The sequence below is a fragment of the Centruroides sculpturatus genome, unplaced genomic scaffold (assembly GCF_000671375.1).
Source record: "Centruroides sculpturatus isolate CEXI.00-Female unplaced genomic scaffold, Cexi_2.0 scaffold93, whole genome shotgun sequence".
NCBI lineage: Eukaryota > Metazoa > Arthropoda > Arachnida > Scorpiones > Buthidae > Centruroides > Centruroides sculpturatus.
In genome coordinates, this window is record NW_019384297.1 from 118,844 (window position 1) to 140,787 (window position 21,944).

The 21,944-nt window shown below is 30.8% G+C and overlaps 3 protein-coding genes across 3 annotated transcripts; 2 read left to right on the forward strand and 1 right to left on the reverse strand.

The window, feature by feature from the left end:
- The first annotated feature begins 2,911 nt into the window (after positions 1–2,911).
- LOC111625237 (spectrin alpha chain, non-erythrocytic 1-like) lies at positions 2,912–3,884 on the forward strand. Its single transcript, XM_023368364.1, has 4 exons — positions 2,912–3,044; positions 3,245–3,504; positions 3,595–3,714; positions 3,858–3,884. The coding sequence occupies exons 1-4, from the start codon at positions 3,002–3,004 to the stop codon at positions 3,882–3,884; spliced, it is 450 nt and encodes a 149-aa protein (XP_023224132.1). The 5' UTR covers positions 2,912–3,001.
- Positions 3,885–6,537: 2,653 nt separating this feature from the next.
- On the forward strand, positions 6,538–20,746 carry LOC111625313 (coiled-coil domain-containing protein 141-like). Its single transcript, XM_023368471.1, has 7 exons — positions 6,538–6,795; positions 10,860–10,982; positions 11,061–11,252; positions 19,798–19,906; positions 20,107–20,366; positions 20,457–20,576; positions 20,720–20,746. Exons 1-7 carry the CDS (start codon positions 6,706–6,708, stop codon positions 20,744–20,746), a joined length of 921 nt encoding a protein of 306 aa, XP_023224239.1. The 5' UTR covers positions 6,538–6,705.
- Positions 12,354–18,408, reverse strand: LOC111626775. The gene is made up of 3 exons (XM_023370309.1): positions 17,944–18,408; positions 15,298–15,448; positions 12,354–13,256 (listed from the first exon to the last, which is right to left on the reverse strand). Exons 1-3 carry the CDS (start codon positions 18,095–18,097, stop codon positions 12,629–12,631), a joined length of 933 nt encoding a protein of 310 aa, XP_023226077.1. The 5' UTR covers positions 18,098–18,408; the 3' UTR covers positions 12,354–12,628.
- Positions 20,747–21,944: the final 1,198 nt, after the last annotated feature.

Here is a 21,944-nt window from a genome sequence, read left to right on the forward strand (position 1 = left end):
CCCACCACCACCAACTTACGTTGGTGGTGGTGGGTTCGAGCCTCCACCAACGCCAACAAAGATATTTTCAGGTAAAAATATATTTATATTCAGATCAGGTTCAGATATTTTGTCTTATTTTTGACTGTTTTCCTCTTTGCTCTTTTTTAACGAAATTTTTAACGAATGGTGGCTTGTGTGAAGGATATTGATGCTATTGAATTTTGATGGTTAAAGGATGGGAAGATGAGGAGATAAAGGAGTGTGTCATATTTCGAGAATAATAGGACTTAATGTTAATGAGGAATAAAATCTTCATTGACACTTTTTATAAAGCTCATTTCTACCCTCAAAATTAAGCCTTTTGCCATTTTATAGTAATTAAAAATATGAGATCTTCTTATAAAAGGTTTTTTTTTTAATTTATAACAGATGGCGCCTCACACAATTTTATTTATTTTGCTTAATAGTACAAAAGTTATTGGGCCAAGCGGTTCCTTTCCCCGAACACTGGGAGTTCGGGCCTGGCCAGGACGGGCTGGCCACGTGGAGTTTTCCAAGTTTTCTTCACGTCTATAATACCTGAATAAGGGCCAGTTATCCTTAAAAAGACCTTCCCCTATGCAGATCGCCCAAGTGTTGCGTTGCCTTAACAAAAGGGCTGCCGCAAGGGAGATAAAGCAGACAATCAAGTTGACCTAAGGTGGCTATGGATTTACATAGGTATTAGATTAGTAACAATAGTTTGGACTAACGCAGCTTAATGGAGATTTTTCGCAAATTTTAAATGTTGGTTCCTTCTGTAGCATCTAAATTACATCCTCCGAATACTTCTTTGGGAATAAAATTTCATAAATCGAAAATTATTTTTACTTTGCTATAACTATTAACGAATATATATATATATTTTTTTATCGTTTATTAATAAATGATAAGAAATAATATTAAATTTATTATTTTATAATTTTACATTTACACTTGATTATAATTGAGATTTTAACCGAAATTTAACCGTTCCATCCGACAACGCCATCTACAGAAAACCGGCGTTAACACGTAACGTCAACATACCAGACGTCGTTAATTTTACTAGAACTAACTTGCCTGGTTTACGCACAACGGTGCTTATCGATCTCCACGCCATGCATTTCTTTCGTATTTTTCGATAATCCCATCTCAAAGGGTTCCATAACCACGGATAACGTTTCACTTCCGTTATAAGAACCGCGGTCAGTTCCGTACTCCAACTCTCCGCCATTAAAGAAAAATTAACGAAACGTTCTGTGATTGGTTAGATTCGGCAGCTCGATGCATATTTCTGCCGCAGACGTCAGAAACTAGCTGAGGTCATCGATGCACGCTTCGTTACTATGGAAACCAGCCGCCGTATCGTCCAAACTGATCGATGTCCTGATCGATCGATCGATCGATCGGATATTCGCTTTTCGAATATTGAAATAAATATAATAAAATGCATATAAACTGTATAAAATTTTAATAAAATAAATTCAACTGAAGTTCAACCCAAATATTTTTTTTTTACATATAAAATTGATTTATGTTTGATTAATTGCAGTGAAAAATAAAAGATATTTTATATACAAGTTTTTACTTTTTCTTCAATTATATATTACAAAAAATATCATGATTTCAAGCATGAAATGCTTTAATAATAAAATTATTACAAATAAACACATGAAATAATATATAATTGTTTTAAGTCCAGTTATAAATGAAGACATATATTCATAAATTAATGCAATTAGTTATATTAAAAAAATAATTTATAAGAATGACAGTACAATCAAATGAATTCTAATATGGATGAAGAAGAATAATTGAGTTAACAATTTATATTAAGATAATTATACATCTTTAGAAACAATTTCTCTTATTGATATTGAAGTCTGATATTGATAATTTGTATAAGTTTGGTAAATTAATTAATAAATGAAATGTGTCATCACACATTGTGTATACTTTGTGGTGCCCACCAGAACCGAACACTGAGTTCGGTTGTGGGTTCGCGCCTTGCTTGGACAAGCTGGCCACGTGGAGTTTCCAGGTTTTCTCCACGTCTGTAACGCCTAAATAGGGACCAGTTTCCCTTAAAAAGACCTCCTGGAAGGCATCTCCCCTAGGCAGATTGCCCACGTGTTGCATTGCCATAACTTAACAAATAAACAAACATATACTTTGTGCGTCAAAATTTACAGCTATGTTTTCACTTTAGATTGTTATAAATTAATGTTATCAAATTTGTCGGGACCACGCGGTAGATTTTCTCAGTATGATGCAAGTCTTCGAAATTCCGCCGCTTATGCCACCTCTTAAATGCTGCTTGTTCCACCCCATTATGGTGCCGCCTAATGCGGCTGCATCTCTGCATCATATCATAGCACAGCACAGCCCTGAAATTTGTATAAACTTAGAAAAAGATAAGTATAATTTAAGAAAATGAAATCACAAATACAATACAATTAAAATATTTTTTAATGTCTTAAAATAATAATAATAATGAATTAATAAACATTATCACTAAGCATTAGTGATAAAAAGTTTTTTTTTATTTTTAAAATAGCTGTATCCTTTATTTTATTTGTTACTTACTGCCATTAAAGTGAAAATCATCTAACAAAGATTATCAGTTTTATATTTTAATAGAAAATAATATATTACATATTTAAATCAATAAATTTTATAATAAAAATTCCAGGTTTAAGTAAATATTGAATTATTAATACAGAAAAATTATTCCATGGAATTCAATGAGAATGAGATTGCAAATTTTCAGAGTAGATTTTAATGAAGAAAATTTTATGCAACTTCAAATTAAATTTTAAAAGTTGTGCGTTTTGAAAAAGAAAAAAAAAACTATTTTAATTTTAAATAAAATATTATATTATTTTATTGTTTCTAGTTTTGTATTCAGAATAACATATCAGTGATACTTTAGTTTACAGAGCATTTGAATAAAATTCAGTCTGATCTCATCGATGATACTTTACCTGCCGATTCTAATATGTGCCATATTCAATTACAGCATTTACAGTATATCAGAAAAGGTAAATCAAGTTTTAATAAATCTTTACTCCTTTCAAATTAAAAATAGTTTCATGATCTATTTCAATTTTATAGATATTTATTTATCAAAACTAAATAGAAAAGGTTTTTTTTTTTACTATTTGGCAAAAACATTTTTCTTATATTTACTTTAAATATTTACATCAATATTTAATAAATGATTTTATGATAAATATTTCAGGTATTCTAGAATCATCACTTCATACATTAAATGCTGGCCATATTTTGCTGGAAGAATTGCATCAAGTAGGAGAAGATAATTTGGGTGATGCTCGACCAAATCATGTTTATCCTGCCGTCCAACAAGCCACGAGCATAATTGAAAAACACATGGAATTATTGCATGATCAGAAATACAGGATAGATATATTCTGGAATAAAAGAAAACTGATTCTTGAACAGTGCTTAGAAATATTCACTGTGTCAAGTGAATTGGAACAGGTAATATATATATTGAAATTTAAGTACACTTACTAATATATATATATATAAGAAACATCTCAAATTAAACTTACAATAAATATATTCTAGATACATAATTTACTAATAGAAAAAGTTCAGAACAGTAAATTTAATAATGAATTGGGTGATTCAGTTACCACTGTGGAAAGACTCCAGAAGAAGCACAGTCAGTTAGAAAATGAAATTAAGGTAAATTATTTTAATAAATAAATCATAGATAATTAGCTATATATATTATAATTGATATTATATTTAAAATACTTTTGTTCATAAATTCACATTCCTGAAGTGATATTTGATATGTTTGTATGAATGTTTTTCATTACTTACAGATACCTAAGAAAACTAAAACAAATTAATTTTACATTTGTTAATTACTGATAATAATATATATTATTTTCATGTATAATTTAATTGTTCTACAATTAACAGAAATTTTAAATATTTTATTTATAAACTTTGTTTAATTTAGCTATAATATCATTTAACTTCAGAGAAATTAAAAAAACATAAAATATTAAATTGACATGATAAAAATAAAATAAGAGGTTTTAATATTATTTAATGCTGAGAATAAGGTCTCACAAAAGTATATAGAGGGAAAAATTGTGAGTAAAGCAATCACTAGATTTTTCAGGGTGCTAAAAGTGTCTGGTAATCTGTTCCAAGCACTCAAAATTTCCTGTTCATAGTGACACTCTTTGTCATTCTCCAAGCGATTCCTTTCCAGAGTCAGATGTTTGACCTCAAGTCAACAAACACTTAAGCCTAGATGCTATCTTAAAATTCTGCAAGTTGCATCTCCAAATCATCAATTTGTATCCATTGGAAACCATTTAATTTCAAAGTACTGAAGACTACTTCATCTGGAAACAATGCATGTCACCCAAAATGTGTGGTGTGTCACCTTTGACACATGTGTCATAGGTTTGCTATAACTGGCTTAGAGAGTTCCCCCATGCAGGTATGAAGGAAAACATATCCAATAAAGTAAACATGCTCTACAACTCAAATGAAAGAAACAAAAGTTTATTTCACCCAGGGCTGTGGAGTCGGAGTCGTGGAGTTTTGGTGTTTTAGCTGGAGTCGGAGTCAGATGGTAAGGAAAAGTCGGAGTCGGAGTTGGAGTCGGTAGATTTTTATGCGACTCTACAGCCCTGGCAAGGCTGTGGAGTCGTAGTCGGAGTCGTGGAGTTTTGGTGTTTTAGCTGGAGTCAGAGTTGGTAGATTTTTATGCGACTCCACAGCCCTGATTTCACCATCCTTAAGTTCAGTTCAAGACTCAGTTATCATAATATATACCTTAATTATCCATATCTCTCCTGCACTTGCTGTTCGTTACACGCACAACTCGAGAACAAAGAAAGGAAATACTACCTTGCCACTCTTTGACACCTACTTCTTACCTCATCTTTTCGTCTCATTTGCCAAGCCAAAAATTTGCTCTTTGTCCTGTAGGCCTGCACAAGCGTTCTTCTAGATCTGGGTCCCTCTGATGTCATTGAGCCCTGAGAAGCTTGGATTCTATCTCAACCCTTCCAACCATGACAAGCCCATTTGATAGAGAACCATGTGGTCTTAAGACCACACTTCATTAAAATTAAATATTCAATATTAAAACAAAATTGTAATTATTATTAGAAGAGAATCATTGCTGAATATTGTGTAATATATGAATAATATAATTTTTAAATCATTAAGCTCGTAAATGATTTTATANTCTAATATTATAAACTTATTAACGTATACAATTTATTTCTGTTTACACACGACATTCCGGAAGACAATTCTCACTACCTTTACCTTTTATCCATCTTATAATTTATTTCGTATAAATTGTTTCTTGGGCATAGATCATTCTTTATTTATGTATATTTACACAAGCCCACGTGGGTTAATGAATATGGAAATTCTTCGCCTAAATTCCACCTATTCTCACAAATTTAACTGCTGTTGATTTCTATTAAAATTAAGAAGTAATCGTGTCTTATACAATAAAATTTAATTTACTAGACATTTCGGAAGATTTAAATCTTTATTTTTATCTAAAAATAATAGAAATCATTTCCAAAAGATGGCGCCATAGGTATAATAGAAATTCTTTTTTTTAAAAAAGAAATATAATTTTTTAAATAATAAAAAACAAATTTTTAATTTTTAATTCGTGTTTTATTTATTAATCGTTATTACATAAACGTATAAAATTTAAAAAATGTTTAATGTAAATGATTAGATAATATATGTTAATAGTAAACATTACGAATTCAAGGACGTTCAGATTTACGGTTGGATTTTTGCCACCATTATTCTTCTGAAAAAATACAATTTTTCACTAATCAAATAACAAAGATCGGGTTACTTATTTGCAAGTAATTAAAAAAAAAACGTGCAAATGCGGTACATTTTAAGCCATCTGCTGCCGGCGTTTACATATGTGAGGCCCGCACCTCGTAAGAATCCAGTCACGAGACATGCCTAGAATAAATTTAGTTTTCTCTCCCTCTATACTAACTGGATACAATACCGCCCGGGCATTTATTCTAGGAATTGTCAGGGGGTGACAAGATGATGAGTGTCGGGCAATAAGCGGCTTCCAACAAGCGTGTTATTACCCCCGCTTTAGTCTCCGGACAGCTAAAAAAAAAAAACACTTATTTTGGATCAAGAAGACACATCCCCGTTTAAATATCCTCATTTTAGCTATATCGACTAAAAATATAAATAGAAAAAAAAATAATTATAAAAATTAACAATGAACGTTTCTATTCGACATACAGAAGGTTGTGTTTACGTTTTAAAAGATAAGTAAGACTAAACACAACGTATATAAATAAAAAAATAAGAATAGTAATAAGTATAACGATTATGTTTAATTTAAAGCGATAAAATATTAATAATAATAATTTATTTTTGGGATAAAAATAATAAAAATGGAAAGAACGGTAGCGCATCATCACACAGCCTTAGGCGTACTTTTCGTTTCTGCCGGTAGGAAAAACCAGTTTGTAAAGACCGCTAGAGGGATTGAGATCGAACACAAGAAAGAAGAAAAGTATGCCGGTTAGAAGGTAGAAAGCGCTGTTTAGTTCGGCCGTTTCTTGGCTTGAATAAACGTGGTGGCAGTGAAGTTAGAGAGATGCGCCTGATCCCTATACTTGTTTATGTCAGCTAGCACTTATCATGACTGATAAAACTAAGTTACCCACTACGGCCGTCAGTACCATAGCCGTTCAGTCGGGCAATACCAGAATTGTCACCGCACTTTTACAGGTGAGTAGATAATTACATCAATATCAATCTTTTATTTGTTAACTCCTCTTGTCATTTTTCATTCGCCTTTTATTATTATTATTATTATTATTTTTTTTTTATGACTTCGGTATGTTCGGCGCGCTTTATTATGATTTAGGTCATATATATTTTACCGCACACCTGTCTTTCTTCGTGTTTCCTGTTCTATAAAAATTACATATATATTATTTAGTTTATAAATTGTTTTATCCACGATAACATGTCTTAAATAAGAAGAGTTTTGAAACATACACTTCGCCTTTTTTATTGTAAAATTTTAATTACTTATTTCCTTAAATGATTAATTAATTGTTATTTATGAATACTTCCTTTAAGAGAAATTTCGAAACATTTTTAACTATATTCAGTAATACCTAAACATACAATTCGAATTGTTTTATAAGTATACCAATGAATTCGGCTTTTATAAAAGAAAAGAGAAAAAAAAAAACAAAACTGGATTCACTTTTGTCGGCCATTAAATAAGTACAGTATAAGCTATTTGTTACATCAATAAACTAAAGAATCGCGAGATGTGTGACGTAAGCAAACGTTATTATTTTTTTTTTTTTAATTCTCCGATGACGTCTAAACACGAGAAAGAAAATCGACACCAGAGGGACTTTGTTTTAAACCTTTCGGTATTTACTCCAGTCACGTGTCGTGGGAATAGAATGCATTAAAATTTAAAAAGTAAATAAATAGTTACTGATATGACCTTGAAGTAAACAGTTTAATATTAAGTTAAGAAGTAAGTAAACTGTAGTAGATGAAATCAATTTGACCTTGCTTGTAATAGTCCTTGCCAGGAAACGATGTAGCGATAATGTACTTTATAAGACCGCTTGTTATTATAATAATACAAGATGCATAATTGTAATGAAGCAGGTGCGAAAATATTATATCTACTATATGGAGTTTTTATCTGACGTTCCTATTTTACTGGATAAAAAAAAAAAAAATACTTGTTAGCCTCAATACTACTTAGCCTGGCGCAATAAATTGTATGCCACAGCGGTACACGTGGGTGGAGTGGACACCCTGTAAGTGGGTTGATGTCGATTTAAAATTCTCAATTTTCTACGGTTTTTAAAGATCAAAAGAAAATGATATAGAGATGTCTACATACAAAACAGGATATACAATCTATCGACATTAATTTATTAATTAAACTTCGATATCCAATTGTTTTATTATTATTATTAAAAGTGATATAATTTATTTCCTTTATAAAACAGATTAGGGGATATTCCAGTGGAAGATCGACTAAAGGGACTTGTAATTATTCGTAATTGCTGATAACGAAACCAGATTGTTCTTTATTATCTTCTGTCTGGGTGTGGGAAACACTTTTAACAGTTGTTTATGGGCGGGAGAGAGAGAGAACTTTACCTCATTTCTAAATTTACACCAGAGCAAAGGAGGAAGTCAACATTACTAGAATATTAACATTTTGCTGATATGTTTTATGTAATTTGTGTCACACGTTTTATTTGTTCGACCAGTTAATCCAGTTTTAAATTAATAAATAATAAATTTTTAATTATTTTATTACGTTCAATCTTACGTACAAATCGACAATTGAGTTTACCCTTATATTTAAAGAATAACAATTGTTAATAGGAGTATAGCTTTGTTATCATCGAATTTATTACTAAAATTAAATGTGCGAATTAATTAATATCCGTTAAAAAAAAAAAAATTGCCGATTCATATTAAGTCTGCTTATGTGTATGGATGTTTTAAAAAGTCACACACGTTATATATAAATAATAAAGTTATTGTTACTTGTGAAAAATTAAGATTGAACTTCATTCAGAGGTCATTAAGTGTCAAACGAGTCATAAATATCAGACTGATAGTCGAGACGTAAATCCTACGTAATTTCCCTCCTACCCACTGTTAAATACCTACACGATGGCCTTGAAATTGTCCAGTTGTCACGCCTCATCGATATACCTGTTGGGATTTTTGCTCCTCAAACTCTATTGTTCACAACAAAACTCGAATTTGCAAAAGTACTATTAAAAATAAAACAATTTGATTCTTCTTTAAAAAAAAGTTATTTTGAATAATTCTTCGAATTATTATTAATTCATTCCCGATCTGAAAACCGGATAAATAGAAGTATTTGTTGATAACTCGGGACAGGAAACAGATGTCGACGAAGTTCTTAAGCAAGAATATTATTCTTTTTTACTTCTTTCTATATTAAAAGTTCGGATGCGTTTTGTTAAATAAATACTCGTTCTTATGTATAAATTTACGCAATAGTTTCTAAAGTACAGTACATCCTACGTTGTAGGAAACAGGTAAATAAGAAATCATCGAGATTTATCTCTCGTTTCTGTTTTTTTTTTTTTTTTTTTTTCTACGTAGGAGTATGATGTCATTTTCTCCATTTGTGGGTTTGATTTTTACCATATATAGCTAAATAAACATTTCTGAGAGATGAATACGAACTTAAATTAGTTTACATTACATACTGTCTGTCATTTTATTCATTTTAATAAATATAATTTACAAGTTTAGTATTAGTTTAATGCTTCAAACGTAAATTTAAGTATTTAATTGAATAAAATTAGCATTCCGACAATCATTCAATTGTATGTTTAATTGAAGAGATTTTTCAATTGAATTTAATTTAATATAAACTTGAAAAAATTCTTTTCTTAATCTGTCAACTGTTTAAACTCTTTAGATAATGGTTAGACTGTGTTTATTGTTTATTTTGATTATGTTAGATTATCTTCAATTTTCTATAGAAAAAAAAAATTAAAAGATAATTGTAACCGGAAAGCATTACTAGAAAAAAAAAAAAACCCCTCCCACGCTTTATTTCGATCTTACAGTTTTATGATTGATATGTGGGATGAACGTTTAACCCACCGTATTCAATCTCAACCCACATACTCCGATATGAGGATTCATTTTCAATTCAACAAATAAATTTTTAATGGATGAGATTCCTGAGATACATAGATACAAAGTAAGTTTTACACGATCAGAATGTTAAAAAGTATAAACTATTTCAATTTATTTATTCCCCTTTCTAGTATCTTTCATTACTTTTATGTCATTTTATCCCTACGAGTACCTCATTCGATTATAAATGGAGATAAGTACAGCATATATATATATGTATATACATCCTTGAGCACAACTCCGTCAAACCCGAAGCCAAAAATCACATTAAATCATCATGTTTGGGGGATCAGTAAAGGGTTTACCGATTAGTTTATCTTTTTTCCTGGTGCAATAACATCTCGAGTATCAAAATTTGAACGGAAAAAGTAACAAATTTTGATGTTATTTTATTTTTAATACAATATTTATTATATAAATATAAACATTTCAACATAAGAAAACGGTAAATTGAGACTCGGACGATTAAAAAAAGCGGTATTCATGGCTTAGGAGGGAACGGAAACAGTCAAAACAATTAATTAATATTAAATAAGGAGTACATTTATATATAAAAATATCATCAAATTAAAATTTTAATAATAAACTCCAGTGAATAAAATATATTTTCGAAAAAAAAAAGTTGTTAGTTTGTGATGATATTTCTATTGTTTAGATTTATAACGATGAATTTTTTAAAATAATTTATTTATTTTTATAAACATTATTATAAATTTTATTCTACTCTGACCGAAATTAATTATATAAAATGTAAAAGTAGTGGGTGTAATACCATCTGTCTGAAGTGTAATTTCAGAAATGATTTAATCGCATCCATCGAAAACCCATTACTTAATGCTAGATTTTAATCGCAAAAAAAAAAATTTGAATTAAATCTGTCATTTTATATTATTAATTAAACACTCGTTTAAATGTTTTGTTTAAAATTTTTATAGACATTTGAATAGAATGTTCGAAAATAAACTGTTACAACTGATAAATATACAATGGGGTGATTATAATACCAGTGAATGTCTGTCGGTGTTTTTGTTCATCTCTTATGCATTTTATTTAAAAAGTTTTCTATAGAGATGTTAAAGAATTATTAAAAAAAACTTAACAAAAAAGTTTTATTTCAGAGTAAAAATACCTTTCAACTGAAAATACACGAATTGCAGCCATGTATGACAGAAGTAGGAAGTTGCCTAGAAGAATCTTCCAGTTTATTAAACCAACACAAAGACGTAATGGAAAAAATTCGGGTAGGTTCTCCTTCATTTTTTTTAAATAAACTTTTTTACGGGTAGAATTATAGAAAATTAATAATCGAAATTTAATAGAAACAACAAAGCCCGGTTGAAGAACTGTTGCGCCAAGTGGACGGAGCCGTAGTGACTCAGAAATCGAAGGCTGTTGTGTACGATTGTATGGCCAATAATCTCAGTCAAGCTTGGAAAAATGTAAATGAACAACTAGAGAAACGCTTAAAATTATTGGAACTGGCCGTATCATATTACTCGAAAGCTAAAGAGGTAGAATCATTAACATAAGCATTTATTTTCTAAGCCATAACATAACCTTGATTAATCATTCTTAGTATTATAGTCTACTGTGAAATTGCACCTACTAACACTTCTGCACTTTACAGAATCTAAAATTTTATGGTGTTAACTAATCCTAGCTGTTTTATGAACGTTTAAGACAATTCCTTTATTAGATAGATGATCATGCATGATAATAAATGATTACTTTAAAAGTATGAAACAGCTTTGAAAGTAATAATTGTATATTGGAGTTTCTATATTTCTTTTCATGCATAGAAAATATTATAAATAAAATCTAATAATGTTTTTTTTTTAATAATAAATTAGAAATTTCAAGTAAATATCACAATAAAAAATTTTGGAAAAACGATTAAGAGGATTTGAAAACTTCTAATTATTTACATAATTTCTTCTAGAAGTATTATTTAATTAATATATAATTAAACAGCAGACACTTATTTATCATTTACATAAGAATATGTTTCAAGAGATTAGGATTTACAGAGAAAAAAATTTTCTGTTGGTCCACTCAATAATTAAATTCATTAAATGCTTATTTGGTCTAATACAAAGTTTGCATTTTTTAATGAAAAACATAACATTTTTATATAAAATAATGTTATAGAAATATATATATATATATATATTTAGATATTAAGAATAAAGAACAACCTCATGTTATACTTTCAGTAAAATATTAAATTAATATTCAAATATTAAAAAAATAAATTGCAGTTATTTGTTGTTTTATTTAAGGATTTTAAAGTATTATAAGTTTAGGTAATTACTTAATTGCTCGTTGTGGAGAAGCATTACTTTACTTTCCTTATCGAGAACAATGATGTAATTCACTGTTTCGTTAAGATGAGGGTCCTTCCTTTATACCAAATACGATAAGATCTTATCTAGTAAAGTTACTGCCACTTAAATCGAAAATTTTTATCTAATTTTCCAGAACCAAGAGGATAGAAGAAAACTATAAATCGTTCACTTTTAACTAGTAGAATTCTTGCTTTTACAGTATTATCTTTATAAAATTGTGTAGATTTATATTAGATAATAACAGATTGAAAGAAATTGTGACCAGAACTAAATGACCACGACATTATACTTATTAATATGATTCATTGATAACGATGCTGTAAGGGATGAAATAATCATCTATTTAATTCTATCATATTCTTCATGCATTATTCATCATTTGTATGTTATCTTGTTAGGATGTGCAAGATCCAATAGTTTCTTGGATGATTTTGCATATAATAGTTTTATTAACTATATATTTATCATTTCAGTATAAAAATAAATTTAAACTATAATTACAGTAAATATGAATATATATTTTTTCTGATTTTATAACCGTCTTATTCCCTGTTGTATTCGGCATTATACAATAGGCGCAAAATATCCATACGGATGATTGCACGTTGCTGAAGAGGAAGTCTTCTCATTGTAGATGCAACAATCTGTCCAAAATAATGTTCTTCATCTTCGGGTGCTTCAGACTCCATTCGTTGTTGTAATGATTCGAGTAATGCCGCAGCTCGAAGCTTTAATTTAGACCGGCGATGATTCTTATTATTTTTATTATAATTATTGTTCTGTTGTAGAGATTTGGTTTGATTTTCTAACGATATCGACTTCAATTTCGGTGCTGTTGGTACACATATTGGTACCGACGAATTTGATGTCACTGAAGACGACACTGATAATGGTACAAAGGACGTTGGCATCGATATTGGTACTACCGGAGTTTGTATCGATATTGGTCTCAGCGGGGGTGGTTGTAGGTCGTTCTGTAAGATGCCATCTATTTTTGGAACGATATATCTCGGTTTTGCAGATATTAAGTCTGATAATCTCGGTGGTAGAGGATCGTCGTCGTTACGATAGTCATTCTCCTCCTCGTATATTTTAGCTTCAACATCAGTATCCTTATCAATTTCGAGGTCGGATGATTCTTCACCTTTTGTCTGTGAAATCTTCAGATTACTGACAAAAAGATTAAATTGTTTTTAATACGCTTTCTACAGTACAAAACAAAAAAAAACTTTATTATTCGAATTTAGCTAACTCTTAAGTTGAATTTAATATTTATATTAGCTAATATTTCCTAAGAGAATAAAGAAATAATGCATTAATATTTATATAAGTCTGCAATCTGAAAATTTCTGCCTAATTAAAATACAATAATTGAATAAAAATTAACTTAGAAACTCGTAGAAATAAATACATAACAGTTGAAAATACAAAAAAAATCTGAATAAATTAGAAGAAAACAAATCAGTATTTAAAAATATTTTGGAAAAATTGCATTTACAGATAATTACTCATAACACTTAACCTCATTTGTATAGATAGAAGATGCTTGTTTGTTTGTTCTCTATGCACGCCTAGACCGTTCGACCAATTGCTACAAAACTCGGCAGTTACGTTCAAATACTTCTAACTTAAATAATGTTATACACCGCACCCCAAAATATCGATTAGATTTCTATTTATCAATTAATTTCCGTCTACATTTGATTTGTTGACTTTATATGTAGTGCCATCTATTGACAAAAAAGTTAAGAAAATAATAAACAATATATAATTCTTGCAAAAAAGGATATCTTTTTAAAAAATATATATTTTATTTACTTAATACTGCGACATAGACGCGCTATTACGCCATTAATGCGACAGGTAGCACATGGCACTTGCCTGAACAGAGTGGAAAATGTTACCCTGTAAATATTTAATTTTGCACATCTAACAACTCGGGGTTTTTCATTTCTGAGCAGTACTTTCTTCATTCTAACGAGCGATCATTTATTGTGACATCGTCACAATGTTTCTCAAGTTTTTAGTAGTGTTTTGCCCCTGTACATCATACTTTTCCGTTAGCAGCAGAGTCGTGCCAGTTATGTATCTAACTCAGTTCAGGGGAAACTTTTGAATTGGAATAACGTCACGTCCGGTGCAAACGAGAAGTTCGTATATAGTTAATCTGGGCCTAATTGTATTAAGCTCTGCACATCTGGTCTCGACTTTCATCTATCTAACTCCGTTCTCTAGATTAAGGAAAGACAGTCAGACGGACGACAATGGGAATTTATAGATGTACAATTTTTTCGAATTGCAGCCCAATAAATATCCTCTAGTAACGCAGCATGGCCAATGGACTGGCCACATGGAGTTTTTTTCGCGTTAGTAGCACCAAAATAGGAACCAGCTTTACATAAAAGTTTTCCCGGAATGCATCCTCCTTGGCAGATTGCTCACTTGTTGCATTCTGTAGCCAAATAAACCAAACCAATTCTAATAATATTTCTATAAATACTTCACTACCACAAAAGCTGGACACCCTGCCCCTTTCCCTGATTTCATTTCTTTTTTATTAAGTCAAACCCATTGCCCAAACTTCCTTCACTGATACTGCTGAAAGATGTTCTAACGTATAGCCAAAGCTGGACATACAGCAATTTTAAGGCGCAAAGTAGAGCTTGAAGTCTTTTTCTGTGTCCATGATTGTTTTTCCAATATGTTATCATGGCGACATTGCTTCATTCAAAATTTCCTATAGTTTTAGTCTGTGTAATGTGCACTTTTTATTTAAATCTTATATGAAGTCTTCGGACGTTAAAAGTTAGCAACTTCGATCACCTGCTGGGCCATCACAACCTGTCTAACACGGATCACTTTTCAAATATTAACAGTAGTCCAATATTAATTAGTATTCATCCTGAGCATCCTCTCTTCCGGGAGGACGTCCACGACTATTATTAGTCGAATTACTTCAACCCTCTTCCGCAACAGTCCCGCCTTCCTACAGGATCAACGGTATGGTGGCATCCGAATAGGAAAATTACATTAGCTCTTTATATTCTCATAAAAATTGCCCGAGTTTTATTTAATAAACCTATAACTTTCCTTCTGGGAAATGAATAGAGTCGTTTAATCTAAAAATGTTTAATTTTGTTTTCATGTATCCTTTATAATAAATTTACTCAAAAGCGCATTCAAAATACTAATTATGTAATTATTAACTTACGCATGTTTTTCCGCTGCCTTTTTCAAAAATTCCATACGAGCCATGTGTGGCCATTTGGACGATCTTCCTTCCGTCGGGGCACTTGTTCCTCTTTGTATTATTTTCTTGTAAGTATCTCTCACAGTCCTCCACTTTTCTTGGCATTCTTTGGCTAAAAGAAATATTTATTAATTAATTTTTTAATATTCGTTATAAAGACTTAATTTATATTATTATAATACTGTTCACTAGTTGTGCCTGTATATGAAACAAAATATTGAATGAAAGTAAGTAATTATTTGGTAAATTATCGGGACAGAATCTTTGCGAATATAAACAGTATTGTGGGTTCTCCTTGATTTCTTTTGGATAGATTGTTGGGATAAAGCAGGCACTCAACACAGGCTGTTATACACGTTACGTGTCTTGTGTAATTACGGAGATGATAAAAATTTACATATAAAACAAATATTCTATTCGTGTACTGTTTGTACATGTATAGACTATTCGTTTTACCTCAGAGGAGCAGTGAACACCGTAACTATCGCATAAAAACCTTCATTTTCCAGCACATTTCACTAAACTTCCTTAAAGTTAGTATGGTATCATGTTTATCCTTGGACCATTCTTCTTTGAAGAACAGGCTAGTCCCAATGAACTCTCTCCCGTGGACACTAAGAGTGTCCTTTTAATCAAGCTCATTCTGGGTTCGGCTAGGCCCACAATGGACCGACCGGATGATGAAGTATGGGACTATATATATCCAGGACTGGAGTTTTTCGACCCGTCCTAATTCGAATCCGGGTCCCCAGAGCGGTAGACAATTTAAGTATATACATTAAACGTAAGTTATACGTAGTCACTGTCATAATATCTTCATTTTGATATACATTTTGATACATTAGCTTGTTAATTTTGGTATATAATAATCCATTTTGCTTACCATAAATTGAGTTATTTCAACTGCATAAAATCGCGTACGAAAATATAATGTTTCTGAATAAAATTTAAAATATTGAAATATTTTTAGATTATTATATATATATATTATATACTTATCAGATAATTTTAGCAAACTCTTCATCAATATAGTTGCGAGTAGTCACGATTCTTTCATTTATTGGAAAATACTTTTATAGATAGACTGTAATCTATTGGCCATTATTTGAATCGCTCACTTGTTAGAAAATTTTTAAAGCTTAAAAGACGATAGTAGTTTCTCGTTAGATTCTCCCAAATAAAATCTCGGGCTAATTTCTCGTCAGTCGGGTGCTGAATTGATAGATTCATACGCCCACTGTTCTCTCGCCTACGAGAAAAGGCGTATAAAGAGGGTGAATGAATGTAAGGCACTTGATCTCTATTTTGCACGAAAACCGGATATTTTTAATTTAAAATATATGTTCTCAACCTCAAATTATTAGTGGCTTGACCTTGTACATCATAATTTTCCTTTCATCTTATAGGATCTAATTCTTGTTTAATAATGACCGACAGCGATAACGACAGGACTTTTATTGGAAATTATTTAGGTATTAAAAACGTGAATAAAACCACGTGGACAGCCCGTTGGAGAGGCTCGAACCCACCACCACCAACTTACGTTGGTGGTGGTGGGTTCGAGCCTCCACCAACGCCAACAAAGATATTTTCAGGTAAAAATATATTTATATTCAGATCAGGTTCAGATATTTTGTCTTATTTTTGACTGTTTTCCTCTTTGCTCTTTTTTAACGAAATTTTTAACGAATGGTGGCTTGTGTGAAGGACATTGATGCTATTGAATTTTGATGGTTAAAGGATGGGAAGATGAGGAGATAAAGGAGTGTGTCATATTTCGAGAATAATAGGACTTAATGTTAATGAGGAATAAAATCTTCATTGACACTTTTTATAAAGCTCATTTCTACCCTCAAAATTAAGCCTTTTGCCATTTTATAGTAATTAAAAATATGAGATCTTCTTATAAAAGGTTTTTTTTTTAATTTATAACAGATGGCGCCTCACACAATTTTATTTATTTTGCTTAATAGTACAAAAGTTATTGGGCCAAGCGGTTCCTTTCCCCGAACACTGGGAGTTCGGGCCTGGCCAGGACGGGCTGGCCACGTGGAGTTTTCCAAGTTTTCTTCACGTCTATAATACCTGAATAAGGGCCAGTTATCCTTAAAAAGACCTTCCCCTATGCAGATCGCCCAAGTGTTGCGTTGCCTTAACAAAAGGGCTGCCGCAAGGGAGATAAAGCAGACAATCAAGTTGACCTAAGGTGGCTATGGATTTACATAGGTATTAGATTAGTAACAATAGTTTGGACTAACGCAGCTTAATGGAGATTTTTCGCAAATTTTAAATGTTGGTTCCTTCTGTAGCATCTAAATTACATCCTCCGAATACTTCTTTGGGAATAAAATTTCATAAATCGAAAATTATTTTTACTTTGCTATAACTATTAACGAATATATATATATATTTTTTTATCGTTTATTAATAAATGATAAGAAATAATATTAAATTTATTATTTTATAATTTTACATTTACACTTGATTATAATTGAGATTTTAACCGAAATTTAACCGTTCCATCCGACAACGCCATCTACAGAAAACCGGCGTTAACACGTAACGTCAACATACCAGACGTCGTTAATTTTACTAGAACTAACTTGCCTGGTTTACGCACAACGGTGCTTATCGATCTCCACGCCATGCATTTCTTTCGTATTTTTCGATAATCCCATCTCAAAGGGTTCCATAACCACGGATAACGTTTCACTTCCGTTATAAGAACCGCGGTCAGTTCCGTACTCCAACTCTCCGCCATTAAAGAAAAATTAACGAAACGTTCTGTGATTGGTTAGATTCGGCAGCTCGATGCATATTTCTGCCGCAGACGTCAGAAACTAGCTGAGGTCATCGATGCACGCTTCGTTACTATGGAAACCAGCCGCCGTATCGTCCAAACTGATCGATGTCCTGATCGATCGATCGATCGATCGGATATTCGCTTTTCGAATATTGAAATAAATATAATAAAATGCATATAAACTGTATAAAATTTTAATAAAATAAATTCAACTGAAGTTCAACCCAAATATTTTTTTTTTACATATAAAATTGATTTATGTTTGATTAATTGCAGTGAAAAATAAAAGATATTTTATATACAAGTTTTTACTTTTTCTTCAATTATATATTACAAAAAATATCATGATTTCAAGCATGAAATGCTTTAATAATAAAATTATTACAAATAAACACATGAAATAATATATAATTGTTTTAAGTCCAGTTATAAATGAAGACATATATTCATAAATTAATGCAATTAGTTATATTAAAAAAATAATTTATAAGAATGACAGTACAATCAAATGAATTCTAATATGGATGAAGAAGAATAATTGAGTTAACAATTTATATTAAGATAATTATACATCTTTAGAAACAATTTCTCTTATTGATATTGAAGTCTGATATTGATAATTTGTATAAGTTTGGTAAATTAATTAATAAATGAAATGTGTCATCACACATTGTGTATACTTTGTGGTGCCCACCAGAACCGAACACTGTGAGTTCGGTTGTGGGTTCGCGCCTTGCTTGGACAAGCTGGCCACGTGGAGTTTCCAGGTTTTCTCCACGTCTGTAACGCCTAAATAGGGACCAGTTTTCCTTAAAAAGACCTCCTGGAAGGCATCTCCCCTAGGCAGATTGCCCACGTGTTGCATTGCCATAACTTAACAAATAAACAAACATATACTTTGTGCGTCAAAATTTACAGCTATGTTTTCACTTTAGATTGTTATAAATTAATGTTATCAAATTTGTCGGGACCACGCGGTAGATTTTCTCAGTATGATGCAAGTCTTCGAAATTCCGCCGCTTATGCCACCTCTTAAATGCTGCTTGTTCCACCCCATTATGGTGCCGCCTAATGCGGCTGCATCTCTGCATCATATCATAGCACAGCACAGCCCTGAAATTTGTATAAACTTAGAAAAAGATAAGTATAATTTAAGAAAATGAAATCACAAATACAATACAATTAAAATATTTTTTAATGTTTTAAAATAATAATAATAATGAATTAATAAACATTATCACTAAGCATTAGTGATAAAAAGTTTTTTTTTATTTTTAAAATAGCTGTATCCTTTATTTTATTTGTTACTTACTGCCACTAAAGTGAAAACCATCTAACAAAGATTATCAGTTTTATATTTTAATAGAAAATAATATATTACATATTTAAATCAATAAATTTTATAATAAAAATTCCAGGTTTAAGTAAATATTGAATTATTAATACAGAAAAATTATTCCATGGAATTCAATGAGAATGAGATTGCAAATTTTCAGAGTAGATTTTAATGAAGAAAATTTTATGCAACTTCAAATTAAATTTTAAAAGTTGTGCGTTTTGAAAAAGAAAAAAAAAACTATTTTAATTTTAAATAAAATATTATATTATTTTATTGTTTCTAGTTTTGTATTCAGAATAACATATCAGTGATAATTTAGTTTACAGAGCATTTGAATAAAATTCAGTCTGATCTCATCGATGATACTTTACCTGCCGATTCTAATATGTGCCATATTCAATTACAGCATTTACAGTATATCAGAAAAGGTAAATCAAGTTTTAATAAATCTTTACTCCTTTCAAATTAAAAATAGTTTCATGATCTATTTCAATTTTATAGATATTTATTTATCAAAACTAAATAGAAAAGGTTTTTTTTTTTACTATTTGGCAAAAACATTTTTCTTATATTTACTTTAAATATTTACATCAATATTTAATAAATGATTTTATGATAAATATTTCAGGTATTCTAGAATCATCACTTCATACATTAAATGCTGGCCATATTTTGCTGGAAGAATTGCATCAAGTAGGAGAAGATAATTTGGGTGATGCTCGACCAAATCATGTTTATCCTGCCGTCCAACAAGCCACGAGCATAATTGAAAAACACATGGAATTATTGCATGATCAGAAATACAGGATAGATATATTCTGGAATAAAAGAAAACTGATTCTTGAACAGTGCTTAGAAATATTCACTGTGTCAAGTGAATTGGAACAGGTAATATATATATTGAAATTTAAGTACACTTACTAATATATATATATATAAGAAACATCTCAAATTAAACTTACAATAAATATATTCTAGATACATAATTTACTAATAGAAAAAGTTCAGAACAGTAAATTTAATAATGAATTGGGTGATTCAGTTACCACTGTGGAAAGACTCCAGAAGAAGCACAGTCAGTTAGAAAATGAAATTAAGGTAAATTATTTTAATAAATAAATCATAGATAATTAGCTATATATATTATAATTGATATTATATTTAAAATACTTTTGTTCATAAATTCACATTCCTGAAGTGATATTTGATATGTTTGTATGAATGTTTTTCATTACTTACAGATACCTAAGAAAACTAAAACAAATTAATTTTACATTTGTTAATTACTGATAATAATATATATTATTTTCATGTATAATTTAATTGTTCTACAATTAACAGAAATTTTAAATATTTTATTTATAAACTTTGTTTAATTTAGCTATAATATCATTTAACTTCAGAGAAATTAAAAAAACATAAAATATTAAATTGACATGATAAAAATAAAATAAGAGGTTTTAATATTATTTAATGCTGAGAATAAGGTCTCACAAAAGTATATAGAGGGAAAAATTGTGAGTAAAGCAATCACTAGATTTTTCAGGGTGCTAAAAGTGTCTGGTAATCTGTTCCAAGCACTCAAAATTTCCTGTTCATAGTGACACTCTTTGTCATTCTCCAAGCGATTCCTTTCCAGAGTCAGATGTTTGACCTCAAGTCAACAAACACTTAAGCCTAGATGCTATCTTAAAATTCTGCAAGTTGCATCTCCAAATCATCAATTTGTATCCATTGGAAACCATTTAATTTCAAAGTACTGAAGACTACTTCATCTGGAAACAATGCATGTCACCCAAAATGTGTGGTGTGTCACCTTTGACACATGTGTCATAGGTTTGCTATAACTGGCTTAGAGAGTTCCCCCATGCAGGTATGAAGGAAAACATATCCAATAAAGTAAACATGCTCTACAACTCAAATGAAAGAAACAAAAGTTTATTTCACCCAGGGCTGTGGAGTCGGAGTCGTGGAGTTTTGGTGTTTTAGCTGGAGTCGGAGTCAGATGGTAAGGAAAAGTCGGAGTCGGAGTTGGAGTCGGTAGATTTTTATGCGACTCTACAGCCCTGGCAAGGCTGTGGAGTCGTAGTCGGAGTCGTGGAGTTTTGGTGTTTTAGCTGGAGTCAGAGTTGGTAGATTTTTATGCGACTCCACAGCCCTGATTTCACCATCCTTAAGTTCAGTTCAAGACTCAGTTATCATAATATATACCTTAATTATCCATATCTCTCCTGCACTTGCTGTTCGTTACACGCACAACTCGAGAACAAAGAAAGGAAATACTACCTTGCCACTCTTTGACACCTACTTCTTACCTCATCTTTTCGTCTCATTTGCCAAGCCAAAAATTTGCTCTTTGTCCTGTAGGCCTGCACAAGCGTTCTTCTAGATCTGGGTCCCTCTGATGTCATTGAGCCCTGAGAAGCTTGGATTCTATCTCAACCCTTCCAACCATGACAAGCCCAT